The sequence below is a fragment of the Brassica napus genome, chromosome C8 (genome assembly GCF_020379485.1).
Source record: "Brassica napus cultivar Da-Ae chromosome C8, Da-Ae, whole genome shotgun sequence".
Classification (NCBI taxonomy): domain Eukaryota; kingdom Viridiplantae; phylum Streptophyta; class Magnoliopsida; order Brassicales; family Brassicaceae; genus Brassica; species Brassica napus.
In genome coordinates, this window is record NC_063451.1 from 30648976 (window position 1) to 30664603 (window position 15628).

The 15628-nt window shown below is 31.1% G+C and overlaps 2 protein-coding genes and 1 pseudogene across 2 annotated transcripts; all 3 read left to right on the forward strand.

Moving 5' to 3' along the window:
- Positions 1 to 572: 572 nt before the first annotated feature.
- On the forward strand, positions 573 to 2421 carry LOC106446603 (proteasome subunit beta type-3-A-like). Its single transcript, XM_013888376.3, has 7 exons — positions 573 to 743; positions 824 to 1005; positions 1090 to 1197; positions 1274 to 1363; positions 1684 to 1768; positions 2033 to 2127; positions 2215 to 2421. Exons 1-7 carry the CDS (start codon positions 738 to 740, stop codon positions 2261 to 2263), a joined length of 615 nt encoding a protein of 204 aa, XP_013743830.1. The 5' UTR covers positions 573 to 737; the 3' UTR covers positions 2264 to 2421.
- Positions 2422 to 4969: 2548 nt separating this feature from the next.
- LOC111198131 (F-box protein At1g20360-like) lies at positions 4970 to 6751 on the forward strand. Its single transcript, XM_022708691.2, has one exon. The coding sequence runs from the start codon at positions 5760 to 5762 to the stop codon at positions 6525 to 6527; it is 768 nt and encodes a 255-aa protein (XP_022564412.2). The 5' UTR covers positions 4970 to 5759; the 3' UTR covers positions 6528 to 6751.
- Positions 6752 to 7479: 728 nt separating this feature from the next.
- LOC106425893 lies at positions 7480 to 9671 on the forward strand (annotated as a pseudogene).
- The last annotated feature ends 5957 nt before the right edge of the window (positions 9672 to 15628 follow it).

Genomic DNA, 15628 nt, shown 5'->3' on the forward strand with positions numbered 1-15628 from the left:
AGCATAAGTGGACACTAAAGAAGAAGAAGCTCTTATAACTAGAGTATTTAAACATGAAACTGAAAAATGGTTTTACTTACTTGTAGACTTTGAGTACTATTTATCCGTGTGTTCATCTCCACACCTACTAGTTTTATTGGGTCAATGTCTGTCCTACTTGTTTACATATAGCCGTCCACAAATGTTCATCCACACATCATACGTCCACGTATACTCCATCCATAAATCATCCATCCACAATTATCGTTTTCATTAAAGGCAAAATTGTCCAGAGTCTGTAGCTGGGCCACAACAAACTGTGTCACATGTAAGAAGTGTCTCTAGGTGTAAGAGAAAGTCAAAAAGTGTCTCTGAGTGTAATCAACTCAGCAACATTGTGTAATCTGATATACTATTTAACATTACCTTAATTACAACTTATCATCAAAATGAATAGATAAAGAGAAACCGAGTTAATTCTGTAGCTCGGTTTTTATACTTGTTGGTATGATTACAATTCAGTTAAAATCGGTTGAACCGGGCACTCCTCCATCAAAACAACTCTATTACAATTCAAGCCCATGGGCTTGTAACAGGCCCAACCTATTACTGGCGGAAGAGAAAACTCGGCTGGAGTTTCTTCCAAGCCACCGTCGACTTTAAGTTAACTCTCTCTCTCTCTCTCTCTACTCCGTCTCAGATTTATCTTCTCCGCTCGGAAAAGCTCCAGACTTTGCTCTGCAAACCCTAATCTTCCGATGTCGGTAAGTTGATCACTCATTTGAATTTCAAAAAAAAAAAACCCTTACTCTTCGGCATCAGTGATTGATTGGGTTAATGGCAGATCTTCGAGTACAATGGAAGCGCCGTCGTGGCAATGGTGGGGAAGAACTGCTTCGCCATCGCTAGTGATCGGAGGCTCGGTGTGCAGCTACAGACAATCGCCACCGATTTCCAGAGAATCTCAAAGATCCACGATCGTGTCTTCATCGCCCTCTCTGGTCTCGCCACGGATGTCCAAACACTGTAAAGCTTATCGTGCAAGCTTCCAGATTTGTTCTTCTTCTTATCTTTTTGTAGTTCTAAAGATTTTGTCTTTTGGGAGTGAAGGTACCAGCGCCTTGTGTTCCGTCATAAGCTGTACCAGCTTCGGGAAGAGAGAGACATGAAGCCTGAAACTTTCGCCAGTCTTGTCTCCGCCATTCTTTACGAGAAGAGGTCCGTGCGTGTCTTGTAGCTTGCTTCTTTTTCAAGTATGATGACCAGATTGGGTTTTATTTTTTTTTAATTTCAGATTTGGACCTTACTTATGCCAACCAGTGATTGCTGGATTGGGAGAAGATGACAAGCCCTTCATCTGCACCATGGACTCCATTGGTGCCAAGTATGCTCATCTCCTTTTCTTTTCTTGCATCTCTGTTTCATTGTCATTTAGCTTCGTTAGTCTATTGTTACTTGTATTATACGACAAATAGATTGTTCGTGGAGGTCATTTATTTTCCTTATGGTTTGTTCTATACGTTTGTTGGCATTGTGTCTAATGCATACTCATATGAGTTGGCAATGTTCATAATTAGCTAGGTGGCACTTGTGTTTGCTGTTTTTGATTTCTTCTCCCTTAGTCTTGCATTTTGTTTGTTACTTGATGATATGGCCTACATGTTGTAATTAATACTTGTGGTTCTTTTTTGTAACAAAATGCAGGGAGTTGGCTAAAGATTTCGTTGTATCTGGAACTGCTTCAGAATCACTGTATGGGGCCTGCGAAGCAATGTACAAGCCAGACATGGTTTATCTACTAGCAACTTTATCATCTGTTTTTTTTTCATTATTACTGAATCCGTTCGATGCAAATTCTTAAATTTACCACGGTTTAGTTTGGTAGGTTTAAGTTTCAGAATTGGTGTACATAAAAGTAGAATCTTGAATTTGTGTGAAAAACAGGGTTGCTTGCTTAATCACAATAGCCTTTACTTTTTTTCTGTTGGATATCTTCATTTGGTCTTTTTGGTAATGTATCAAGACTATTGCTTAACGAATTGGAAATTTTCAGGAAGCCGAGGAACTGTTTGAGACGATTTCACAAGCACTTCTCTCCTCAGTTGACCGAGATTGTCTGAGTGGTTGGGGAGGGCATGTCTACGTTGTGTAAGTTTCCAATCTCTTCTTTGTTTTTCCCACGTTTTGTTATCCTGCATTAGTTCTTAAGCATACATTCACGGTGATATGTTGCAGAACACCAACGGAGATTAAAGAGAGGATCCTAAAGGGAAGGATGGATTAATCTGCTTCTATCCAAGTTGTTGTTTTTCTGTTGTTGCTGTAATCTGATTTTAATTAGATTTTAACCATCGTATCCCGGTTTAATTATATTCCTTCTCTCTGAAATTTGGAGTTCTGGATGAAGTTTAATTTCCAAAAGTATTAACAACTTCGAATTAATTCTGAGAGTTATAAAATACCTTTAGTTGGAACAGTTCGGTTAGTCCGTCACCGTGGGATGTCACTTGCTACATCCTACACCTTCTCTCAAACATCGGTAAGATTACTGCATACATCAAGGTGTATAAATTGGAGTCAGTGTGCACTTATACAAACAAAGTGTTGCCTCGAGCCTCCATGAAATACAAGATGAGAACCAATGACTTCAAATATTAACACAATGACAATGAAGACTCAAACTTATTTCTTAGGTGGTCTCTCTTGTTATATTAGGTGATTTGGGATAAGATTTTACTAATTGAGGCTCATAGGTTTGAGAGAAGATTGTTTACTATAGCATCTTGTTGCTTCCATAATGACCGTACATGGGAAGAAAGGGAATTAGCTGCATGGTTCTTTTTTTTTCTTTTTTTTTGTCGACGTCCATCTTCTAAGATCAAGTGGTAGACGGTCTTGAGACGTTCCGAAGAGACGCTCTGTCCGGCTGAGTCTGATCTATATTAGAAAAAAGAACACCATTAGATCTCGCCTCCTTGGCGAGAGAATCTGCACGCAAGTTTCTAGTCCTGAGTATGCGGGCGATGCTGAACTCCGAGAAACCAACTTGTAGAAGCCAGAAAGAGACTAACTCAGTGGTAAAGACCGACCAGTCGGTAGGATTTGCAATCATGTCCACCAGGTCAGAGTAATCTGTTTCCATATGAATCGCACTGCAGTGTAGCTATCGTAAACAAGACATTGCCCATATAAGTCCTTCCATCTCTGCATGGAGATGTGATAGGCTTTTCCGGCATCCTTGTAGTCCAACTCTTTCGACTCCCATTTGGTCCTTGTAGAACCATCCTAGGCCACTGACCGTGCCATTATCGATCCATGACGCATGGATTAGCTGCATGGTTCACTCGCCTCAATATGAAAGCAATACAATGATTTTTTTTTTGACTTACTAAATTGGCCTTTTTATTGAAGTTACTAGGATAAGACCTGCATCTTGCGCATGATAAATTTATAAGAAAATTATTTAAGAAATATCGTGTGGAAAATAAAATTTATATTCTTGATCAAATTAATATTTTTGGCCCTTAAACAATTTTAATTTTTTTTTTGTTAATTACATAATTTGTTTACTGATGAGCTGATCTTATTTTTGAAAATATTTTAGGTCAAAAAATCACTTATAGCATAATAACCTAACGTTTAGGCCGTAGAATCTCAAGCCTACTATTTGGTTACAATGAAACTATGTCATTGCGGTTTTATATCATGATTTAGCAATTTTAAAGTTAATTATGGTTATGAGAAGTTTACGTTCATGTGTCAATCCTATCTATGTTCAATATTTTTTCTTATTTTTGTCTCATTTTTTTTTTCATTTTGGTTATTGCTCGATATAACTAATGATTTTTGAGTTTATTCTTATTTTCGCATTAGATTTAGAAAATGTTTAAGATTTAAAATTATTAAAGAGATACATACTTAGGTTAAGATCTGCGCCTTGTGTAGAATAAATATTTATTTTTTTAATGTTTTTTGCATATTATGAAATAATAAAATAATAATTATATATTAAATAACTAAGAAATCATTTACTATTACGTAATAAATTGGCGTGCGCATATTAATCAAAAGACCACTCTTGTTTATTCGCAATTAATTTAGGATAAATAAGTCAAAACAATCAATTTTATCTATCGTATATGATATATAATTAAATTTAAATGATATTAATATAGATATGTAGTATACTTTTAATATGGATATTTATTAAATGAGGTTTCTACTCATATGATTTTATGATTATTTGCATATTTGTGTAGCAAAATTTTACACCAATGTTTTATTGTAATTCGGAATGTTTAGTGGTTTCAATAATTTATTATCATTTAAAAAAAACAATGAAGATTTCAAAATAAAAATATTAACTTTTCAATATATGTTCAACGCATATCAAAATATAAGTATGTATTTTCATATTGTATAGTTTATTTTAAAGGATTTGAAATATATATATACATAAACACCTACTAAAATAAAATTCTTTATTCATATGATTTTATAATCATTGTACCTTATTATAGAAAAAATTTTAACCTTGATCACAAAAGTTTATGTGAAACTTTTAATAGTTTTAGTAATTTATACTCATTTTGAAAATTCAAAATACAAAATATACAAAAAAAAAATTATTTTTTATTATATGATTAATGTAATTGTGTAGTTTATTTTAATAATAAATAATTAAGCAAAAATGATAGAAAGTATACAGGCTGTTAGAAAATCTTTATTAAATAAATTATTAATTGCCGCATATATCTTAGTCACATTAGGTAATTTAGTAGGTTTTATTTAAGGAAAGAATATATAATAATTTCAATTTGATAAATGAATGGTTCATAATGGACGTACTATATAATATAACATTTCCTAGCAATTTAATTTTGGACTAACAAAATTCTCAATTGATTCTCAAGCCGTCACGTAAGCAAAATTAGCATTAGAACACATTTTTAATTAGTACAAACTAAGGTTATAATTTTTTTAATATTTTTCTATTAATATATAGGGATATTTTAGGTCCCCAGTGTTTGATCTTTTCACATCATCATCTATTAATTAGTAGATATATATGTCTAATAACTGAAATTAGTAGATATATATATATATATATATATATATATCATAATCAGATTTTATATATATTGATACTTTGTTCTAGTTAATAACCAATAAATTAATTTGTAATCTACATGAAGATCATTTAAATAGTCATGATGAAATCTTAGGCAATTAAATAAAAATGTTGGATTTCAATATCCATCAAAATTGAATATATTCTCTACTTTAGTTAAGTCACTTATATTATGGTGAGATAGTCTTGCCTTCTTTACTGAAATCGATTGCTACATTTGGTTGAACCTGTTGTTACTTTTAAGTCAATAGGAAAACTACTTTTTCACAACCTCACAAGTAAAAAAATACAATCACTGAAATAAGTAGGAAATATTCATTATTAATGGATATTATATTTTTGAAATTTTGTTTTTAAAAAATAACTAAAAATTGTCTTACAGTATAAGAAAACTATAAACATATAATCTTTTAAAATTTAATGATTCCATGCATCAAATATTTTATTAAAAAAATTATATTCCAATTTTAATGATTTTGTTTTGCTTCTTTGGAATTGGCAAAGTAAAACTTCTTTATAAAAGGTGAGACTATCCTCTCACTTTTTGTCATCTATAAAGTTGTTGTTTATTAAACATCATCACAAACAAACTATTGAAATAAACCCAAAACATAAATCAAAATAGGACGTACAGTTCTCACTTTTGATAATGAATTCCTTGCCTATGCATCTCCTAGACAAGATTCTCTTCAGATTAGATCTCAAATCTCTGGTGATGATGCAATGCACAAGTAGATCCATCAAATCACATATATTGGATGATCCGAGTTTTGAAATCGGATATTCATCTCGTGCCCGACTCAGTTTTATTTACACTTTTAGCAAAGGCGCCCCTTTCATCTTCTACCAGCCTTTTGGCTCTCAATGTGAATCTATGTCAAACGTAAAAACATTTGCTTCTCTCCCAAGAGTAAACTGTTATATCCTCGGCTCCTGCTCCGGCCATCTCCTACTATACACGAGTGGCCTCTACGTCGCGAATCCCCTTACAAAGAGGTTTCGACTCTTGGATCACTCTGGTTCAATGCTTCTAACTACAATATTCAATGGTCCCAACAACAAGGCTAATGATACAGAAGAGAGAGCTATGTGCGTTGGTTTTGCGCTAGATCAAAGTCGAGCGACCACCATCAAGAGATTCAAGATCATTTGCATACTTGAGACTCATACGACGTACGCATTTGAGATAAGCGACGGAAACTCGTGGAGATTTTCTGAAACAATCATCACCACCACCAACTCAAAAAGTGAGCTCACAAAGCGAATGAAACCTGTTTACGTGGAGGGAACTCTACACTGGTTGAGAAACGACGGTAGCATCATAGCTTTCAATATTGAGACAGAGCAAGCACGCTTGATTCCCTCTGTATTCCATCCGGAACCAGAGATGAAGCTGCTTTTAAGATCAATCGTCTAACCTTAATATCGGGGACCAAAAAAACAATCTCAGTACACACACTAATGGGAGATACCTCCAAGTGGGTCCTTGCCAGGCAGTATACAGACTGTTAGAAAATCTTTATTAAATAAATTATTAATTGCCGCATATATCTTAATCACATTAGGTAATTTAGTAAGTTTTATTTAAGGAAAGAATATATAATAATTTCAATTTGATAAATGAATGGTCCATAATGGACGTACTATATAATATAACATTCCCTAGTAATTTAATTTTGGACTAACAAAATTCTCAATTGATTCTCAAGCCGTCACGTAAGCAAAATTAGTTCTCAATTTTGGACTAGCATTAGAACACATTTTTAATTAGTACAAACTAAAGTTATAATTTTTTTAATATTTTTCTATTAATATATAGGGATATTTTAGGTCCCCAGTGTTTGATCTTTTCACATCAGCATCTATTAATTAGTAGATATATATGTCTAATAACTGAAATTAGTAGATATATATATATATATATATATATCATAATCAGATTTTATATATATTGATACTTTGTTCTAGTTAATAACCAATAAATTAATTTGTAATCTACATGAAGATCATTTAAATAGTCATGATGAAATCTTAGGCAATTAAATAAAAATGTTGGATTTCAATATCCATCAAAATTGAATATATTCTCTACTTTATTTAAGTCACTTATATTATGGTGAGATAGTCTTGCCTGCTTTACTGAAATTGATTGCTACGTTTGCTTGAACTTGTTGTTACTTTTAAGTCAATAAGAAAACTACTTTTTCACAACCTCACAAGTAAAAAAATACAATCACTGAAATAAGTAGGAAATATTCATTATTAATGGATATTATATTTTTGAAATTTTGCTTTTAAAAAATAACTAAAAATTTTCTTACAGTATAAGAAAACTATAAACATATAATCTTTTAAAATTTAATGATTCCATGCATCAAATATTTTATTAAAAAAATTCTATTCCAATTTTAATGATTTTGTTTTGCTTCTTTGGAATTGGCAAAGTAAAACTTCTTTATAAAAGGTGAGACCATCCTCTCACTTTTTGTCAGCTATAAAGTTGTTGTTTATTAAACATCATCTCAAACAAACTATTGAAATAAACCCAAAACATAAATCAAAATAGGACGTACAGTTCTCACTTTTGATAATGAATTCCTTGCCTATGCATCTCCTAGACAAGATTCTCTTCAGATTAGATCTCAAATCTCTGGTGATGATGCAATGCACAAGTAGATCCATCAAATCACATATATTGGATGATCCGAGTTTTGAAATCGGATATTCATCTCGTGCCCGACTCAGTTTTATTTACACTTTTAGCAAAGGCGCCCATTTTGTCTTCTACCAGCCTTTTGGCTCCCAGTGCGAATCTATGTCACACGTAAAAACATTTGCTTCTCTCCCAAGAGTAAACTGTTATATCCTCGGCTCCTGCTCCGGCCATCTCCTACTATACACGAGTGGCCTCTACGTCGCGAATCCCCTTACAAAGAGGTTTCGACTCTTGGATCACTCTGGTTCAATGCTTCTAACTACAATATTCAATGGTCCCAACAACAAGGCTAATGATACAGAAGAGAGAGCTATGTGCGTTGGTTTTGCGCTAGATCAAAGTCGAGAGACCACCATCAAGAGATTCAAGATCATTTGCATACTTGAGACTCATACGACGTACGCATTTGAGATAAGCGACGGAAACTCGTGGAGATTTTCTGAAACAATCATCACCACCACCAACTCAAAAAGTGAGCTCACAAAGCGAATGAAACCTGTTTACGTGGAGGGAACTCTACACTGGTTGAGAAACGACGGTAGCATCATAGCTTTCAATATTGAGACAGAGCAAGCACGCTTGATTCCCTCTGTATTCCATCCGGAACCAGAGATGAAGCTGCTTTTCACGCTCGACGATAAGATCAATCGTCTAACCTTAATATCGGGGACCAAAAAAACAATCTCAGTACACACACTAATGGGAGATACCTCCAAGTGGGTCCTTGCCAGGCAGATCCAGAATGTACTTATTACAGATAGTGAGTTGGAATACTGGAACGTGGTTGCATACGATGGGAAGCACATGGTGGTGAGAGATAAAGAAAAGGATAGTTCAACTGGTGTGGCTCATGTGTACAACATGGAAGATAACCGTTGGGGAGCGTGGTGGCCAACCGCATGTCAGGCCAAGTACAACCTAGACGTCTTTAGGTTTACACCCTTCTTTTCCTTTTTCGAGCATACAGAGTTGGTTGAAGATTCTACAAACGAACATCTAGCTCGAATTATGAGACTCATTGACACAACCAAGCGAACAAATCCAGTGTTTAGATTGATGGCGTTAGGATATGATAAATAAAATATATCCTGATGATTAGTGTTTGTTTCACATATGCATCACATGGTTTGACTATTTGGAGTCAATAATTAATATAAAGTTATATAAGACCGTTTTATAAGAAAAATTCAGACCCAAATCTCTTTATGTTCAACTAATGGATGATGATGTGAAAGGAGCAAGTTGCTCCGAGCAACAACAATAACTAGAGAAGATAGAGCCACGATGAGCCGTTTCTATAATCAAACACTTGGACTTAAAATATAACTTCGATAAAAATGCCAAATTAGTCATTTACACCATAGATCACTTTCCAGTTTTTATTACAAAATCTATACGATTTTCTTCGATAATTACAATGCCATGACATTGTCATATTTTTGAATTACTTTTTTTTTTAATTAATCGAAAATCAGTTTCTTTATTAAATACCTGGCATATTCTCGTTTCCATATTTTGCATATAATATTAGATTGTTACTCAAGTTTATCTTGAATAAACACATATTCAAAAAAATCTTACTAACTAAACAGAATTTTTTTTGAAATTTACTTTAGTTTCGAAAATAAAAAAGATTCTTACCGAAATTATGTAACAATCCCACCGACACAATCTTCCCCTTCTGCGCGATATACTACTTTATTCTATACTAGTGGTTTGTCCGTCCTACGAGCGAGATGTTGTTTCAATTACTTATGTGTCATATTTTATTGTATTTTAAATGTAATTCAATTTTCTTGTTTTAAAAACTATATCAAGTTGGTCTATAATATTTAAATTTTTATATTAAACTGTGAGAGTTTTTTTGCAACTTCTAAGTTGTGTTCTTGTGTGGTTACGCGTAATTGTTATTTTCAGTAAACTTTTTTAACAATTTCTAAGTTGTGTTTAGAAAGAGTGTCAAATATGCAAAAGTTTTCCTACTTTACGAAGTTTTTGTGTAAATCTACGTCATACATATATAGCATTTCTTCTATTAGTTTTTTTCGGTCTCAAAATGTTTTTGGTTGGCTTGTATTGTTGGGACAAAAAAATAACTAAATCATTTTCTGACCTTGCGTATTAGAACTAAGACTAAACAGAATATTTTGTTTTTGTTTGTATGATTTTTTATTACCCACATATAACTATTGGTCGTTGTCTCGTTGATAATGTTTGTAAGTTTTAAATGTGGTTTTTGAATTCACTATAGTTGTAAGTTAATAGGTATATTATTTTGTTGTTGTCTCACATGTTGTTTTATTTTTCACATAAGTTTTCTAGCTCTAATAAATCCATGCAAAATATATGAAACTCAAATTTGATCAACCATTTATGATCTGCGTGCAACTTATAATATTTTTAAGAATCACTGTCTAACATAGATGATTCCAATATTTTAGTTCCTAAAAAACTTATAAATGATTCTAGAGGTAATGATAATATGACTGTTTATATTAGAAACAAATCATCTTATTATATAAAACTTGGTTCTTCAAATTTGTTAATTAACATGATCGCGACATACGGTAATTATATTTTAAGATTTTGACATGTCTTAATCTATCTCATAATTAAAAAAATATATACTAATATATTAACAAAAACAAATTTTATTAAAAAGAATTATAAATATTATTTAATAGTGATTTTCCTTTTTCAGAATCCTAATCAAAAGATTATTGCAAAAGATTATTTAATAATAATTTTTCTTCTAATATTATGACATGTGTTTAAATATATAATGATTAAAAATATATATAATAAGATAATAAAAATGAATTTTGAAAATGGCAACTTTTAAAAACAGTTAATATTAACTGGAAATAACTATTTGATAGAAATTTTATTTTTCTAAATCCTAGAAAAAATATAATTGTAAGAGATTATGTAATATTAATTTCCTTTTCTAAATTCCTATAAAAAACTGTAATAGAATATTGATAGTTTTTTTCCTTTTTATAAAAAAACCTAAACAAAATAAATTTGTATCATATTTTTATGTCCAAAAGAGAATTGTACAAATTTATTTGATAATATTTTTAAGAGAGTATTTAATGATGAATATGATGCTAAAAATTATTTAATTAACAAAAGAAGTGTAAAATTAGTATTGATACGAATTGCAAAAATTATAATTTTAAAACTATTTATTAATAACTAAAAATAATTATTTGATAGCAATTTTATTTTTTTCTACAATTTTAAAGAGAAGATAATTGTAATAGGTTATATGACAATAATTTTCCTTTTCTAAAATTGTAAAATAGTATTTAATATTATTTTATATATTTTATTGTAAATAAAAAGGAGATTTATAAATAGAATGTTTTCCTTTTTTAAAAAAAAATCATAGCAAAATAAATTTTTAAACACTTACTTAATAAAATATTAATTAGTACATGAGAACATGTATAATGTTGTCATTTACTCGATTGATGTATTTGACTTTCATTTCTTTTTAATTTTCATTCAATTTCTTATTTCGGGTTGTGTTCAATTTAAATGTTTAGGTATATTATTTTCTCTAATCCGAAGTACAAAGTTTATAACCATTCATCTATGCACCATGATTATAAAATACAAATATTAACTTGAACTTATGTATAACAAATATTATGGTGTAAAGTCTCTTTAGCTCTATATTTATATTGGATGACGTACTGTCGAAGGCGGCGAAGATGGATATAGTAGACATAACATGTATTTGTAAATGTGGTAGTGTAGTCCTATAATAGATACTAGACCGCACGGGTTTGAATTTTCGGTTTTTAGTTATTTATTTAACTAAATAATGTATTTGTAATATTTGATGTATTATATTCACCAAGTAAATAATTTTTTGGCATCTTAAACCATCTATTTACGATGAATATTCGATATCATATAAAAAATTGAACAAATAGACGTAATTAGAGAATTGTAGACGATATATAAAAACAATGGTTATTAATGTAAAATATGAAGAAATATTATATTATGACTTAGTATAACATAAAAGATTATAAATTAGTTATACACGTTTAAAGAAAATAAAATGATTTTTAAACTTCTATGAAAAATTTAACATATAAAAAAGGGCGATAAATTAGTCATCAAATTGTAAATAATTTCATAATTTTATTAATAATAAATTATTTATAGTCTTTGTTTTTCGTCAAGATAATTATTAAATGTCCATAACATTAATATGTTAAAAGACCATATTATGAAAGCCCATGTTGTTACCGTTTTTTTCCGGGAAGTGTAACAAAAAAAAATTACATTTAACTCTTTGTTTTGTTTAAGTTTGTGTCGGTAAAAGATTAAAAAAATATCTCTATCTTTTTCAATGTTCAATTTGAAGCTTATTATGCGGAAATCATACGCAAATATAGGCAATTGGTTGGAATCTCTATATCTTTATATTCTTATAAATTTTAAATTTATTGTTTTCTCTTCTTCAAGCAAATCAATTACCGAAGTAATAGATCAATTGGTTGGAATTAAATCTATTCTTATAATTAGTGTAATTATGGTTACAGTTTCTATATTTAATAGGTACATTAAAGATACGACATTGAAGATTTTATGTTTTGATTAATAGAAGATATTGGATTTTGAGTTTGTATTTATTGATTTGTTTTTTTATAAAACTTAGAAAATCAATGGGATGATTGGTTGGTTGATATATCCTATAAAGAAAATGAAAACTATAGGTGGTTTGAATATTGTACATCGATCGATGCATGATGTAAGTTGACTTTATAAAACTTGAACATGATCATTTCAAACTAAAGTATAGGTAGGTTATATGCATTTGTTATATTGTAGTTAATATATTTTAAATATTACATAAGTCAAGTGATTCAAGTTTTCGTAAAAATAAAATTCAAGTTCATTATTGGACCGTATTCGTACGTAATAAGCTACGTTAAATATGATGTATTTTTAGGTTCATTTAATGACATTAAGTTTAAATTTGATTAAGGAAAACTCATTAATTTAACTAGAAAAGACACGCATTAAAATATGTAGGTTTATTTAATGACATTAAGTTTAAATTTGATTAAGAAAAACTCATTGATTTAACTGGAAAAGACAACCATTAAAATAGGTAGTTTAATTTAATTCTCAGTGGCATGGAAGTGTAAATAAGTTAGAAAACTTAGGAGTATTTTTTAACAAGTACTTCTCTTTTAATAATAGAGATTTGTAAACATAGATTATTGAAGTGTAATATTTAGAAATAATTGGACAAAACTAAAAATGAGATATGTTGATGGCAAAAAATCTAAAAATTAAAAAATGATTAATATATAGGATATAGCTTGTGGAAGACTTAATCAAGTCTCTTAATCTTACCTATTAGACACCTATCATGTAGTAACAAATATCTCATTTTTTTAACATTTCATTAGAAAAAGGTTCCCTTGAAATTAAGGATTTTATTATACTATTATTTTATTAATTGATTGTGTCCGTTATGGACTTCTGGTATATAACTTTTGTTTGTAAAACATACGATAATAAATGAACATTATTTGTTTGTTTTCTCAAAAAAAAAAATATTATTTGTTTGTATATGTTACTAATATTGACGTTAAAAGTTTTTGATAATATAACAGAAAATCAGAAAAAATAACATGGAACATGAGTGCATAGGTGTCTGTGTCTTTTGCCTTTATTTTCTATGTCTTTTGGTTATCAATATCTTTTTTGAACTTCCACTTCCAGTCTAATGGCCGATCTAAAATTCTAGATTTCCCATTTATATTTTTTTACTTCCTCACCCTTCGCTCAAAAACAGAGAGAACCTGTAAAATTTTCTAAATCTCGATTTGTAACAACTCTCTCCTTCTTATCTATCTTCTCTCTTTCGCTTCAAGCATCACCATCTCAGTCTATGTACATAGAAATACATCAGCTTATAAGCTTTAAGAATCAACCCCAAGATTGGTCTGCCAGCAAAGAACTTGTGTACCTTTAATGGCGTCACGTGCAGAGATGGCATGTTTTTTTTGGTTGATATCTACTCCAAGCCTCTCAACGTCAGGTTTAATGATAGATGAGCTTCAAAGGAAAAGTATGGAATGTTTTGTTGGGACAGATGATTATCATGTCCTTCCTCCGTCCGTATTTATAGTCCTAAAGTTTCATACGTTACCATGGTGTATGAGAAATCAATGCGAGGGAGTGGAGAGACTGGTTTAATGATTATTATTGTGATCATTACAACTATTGAATGTAAAGGGAAGGCGTTACTTGCCGCCGATTGTCAAAAGAACAAAAAAACGAATCGCAGTGTGTCCTTTTCGGCTTGAGCATAGAGGTAAAGAAAGAAGAGGGTTTAAAATTTTGTGGTTGGGAATTGTGTAATAAAATGTCCATGAGTGGGCTAACACAAAGCAAAGATAGAAAACTCGAGAAGACATGGCCGGCGTGAGACGAAGAACAAAGGAGAAACAGCGGTGATTGCTTGGTGTCGGGAAATAGAGAAAATCCTAAACGAAAACGGGCCAGATGAGTTACATTTTGTAAAGACCCATAAACACACACATATGAAAGAGTGATGAGAGCCCAAATAGAAAAGATGAGGAGATAGTAAAAATGACACATGTCCAATTTTAAACAAAGGAGTGATGAGGTGGCATCATGAGAAGTGAGAAAACTCAACTTTATTGTAATAGATGGATGTTTTACATAGTTCTTATACATTTTATTTGTTTATGTTCCTGTTTGTATTTTTTAATTTTTTTTAATAATATTGGTGTGATCATAAATGTTTTCTAGGCCCAAGTAGTAATCAGGCCCATAGAAATCTGGGTTTTCTTACCACTTAAGTCGTCTATGGGTGACCAAGGAGAATCGAACCCAGGACGGAAGCTCAAGCTGGAACTCTTTTGTCACTAGACCAAAACCACTTGGTTTCTTCCTGTATGTATTATGGTTATGTCGTGGTTTGATCTTTTTTTGTTAAAGTTGCTTGTTAAATTACGGTTTTAAACATTACAATCGAAACCCCCACTATAATGTTTTAGTAAAATCTGGTAACATGAATTACCTACATACTCACAAATTAAAATGGTCTTTGGCAACTCTGTAATGTTCCTGGACAACAAAATAGGCCAGGAAGAGAAACAATATACTTATTCTAGCTAGGATATATAGCAAAGACAAGAAAACAACATTATATGGAAAAATACACACAAATATGGCAAAAGCCTAGGATTAAAAAAAAATGATATTGTTTAGATTCATTGAACAATAACGACTAATCAGCTTATAGTCATGTTCACACACAATTGTTTCCCACAAAGTCTCATCTCATCTGTTAATTTATCCTCTAAGTTTTACTTAATTGATTATTTCATATATTGATAATAATCTTTTTCACTCGCATTACTTAATTAATTATTGCATATATCAATAAGTATTACATGAAGGAATAAATGCGAGTGATCACTGGCATAACAAAAAATATAAACTTCTCGTTCCTTTCATCCTGATTTTCTTATGCTTAACGATAGTTCTACATAAGTTGTAACCAAAATGTACACAATAATGGTCCAGGAAAAGACTATGCACTCATGAAGAAGAGTTGTGCCATGCCATGCCATGCCATGTGGTGTCTTTTACGAATTGTATCCTAACGTTATCATTTCAACTTCTTCTAAATAATTGTTTCTTTTCCTTAACTCTCTCTAGCTTGTGGCAGTCTTTTGCTTTTCAATCATTGGCGTGGGACTCAAACCGAACCTCAAACGGCCATTTTCTTTATAGTG

Coding starts and splice junctions, on each gene's coding strand:
- LOC106446603 (XM_013888376.3), top strand. Junction 1,006..1,089: donor GCCACGGATGTCCAAACACT/GTAAAGCTTATC, acceptor TTGGGAGTGAAG/GTACCAGCGCCTTGTGTTCC. Junction 2,128..2,214: donor GGAGGGCATGTCTACGTTGT/GTAAGTTTCCAA, acceptor GATATGTTGCAG/AACACCAACGGAGATTAAAG.
- LOC111198131 (XM_022708691.2), top strand. CDS start 5,760: ATGAATTCCTTGCCTATGCATCTCCTAGACAAGATTCTCTTCAGATTA.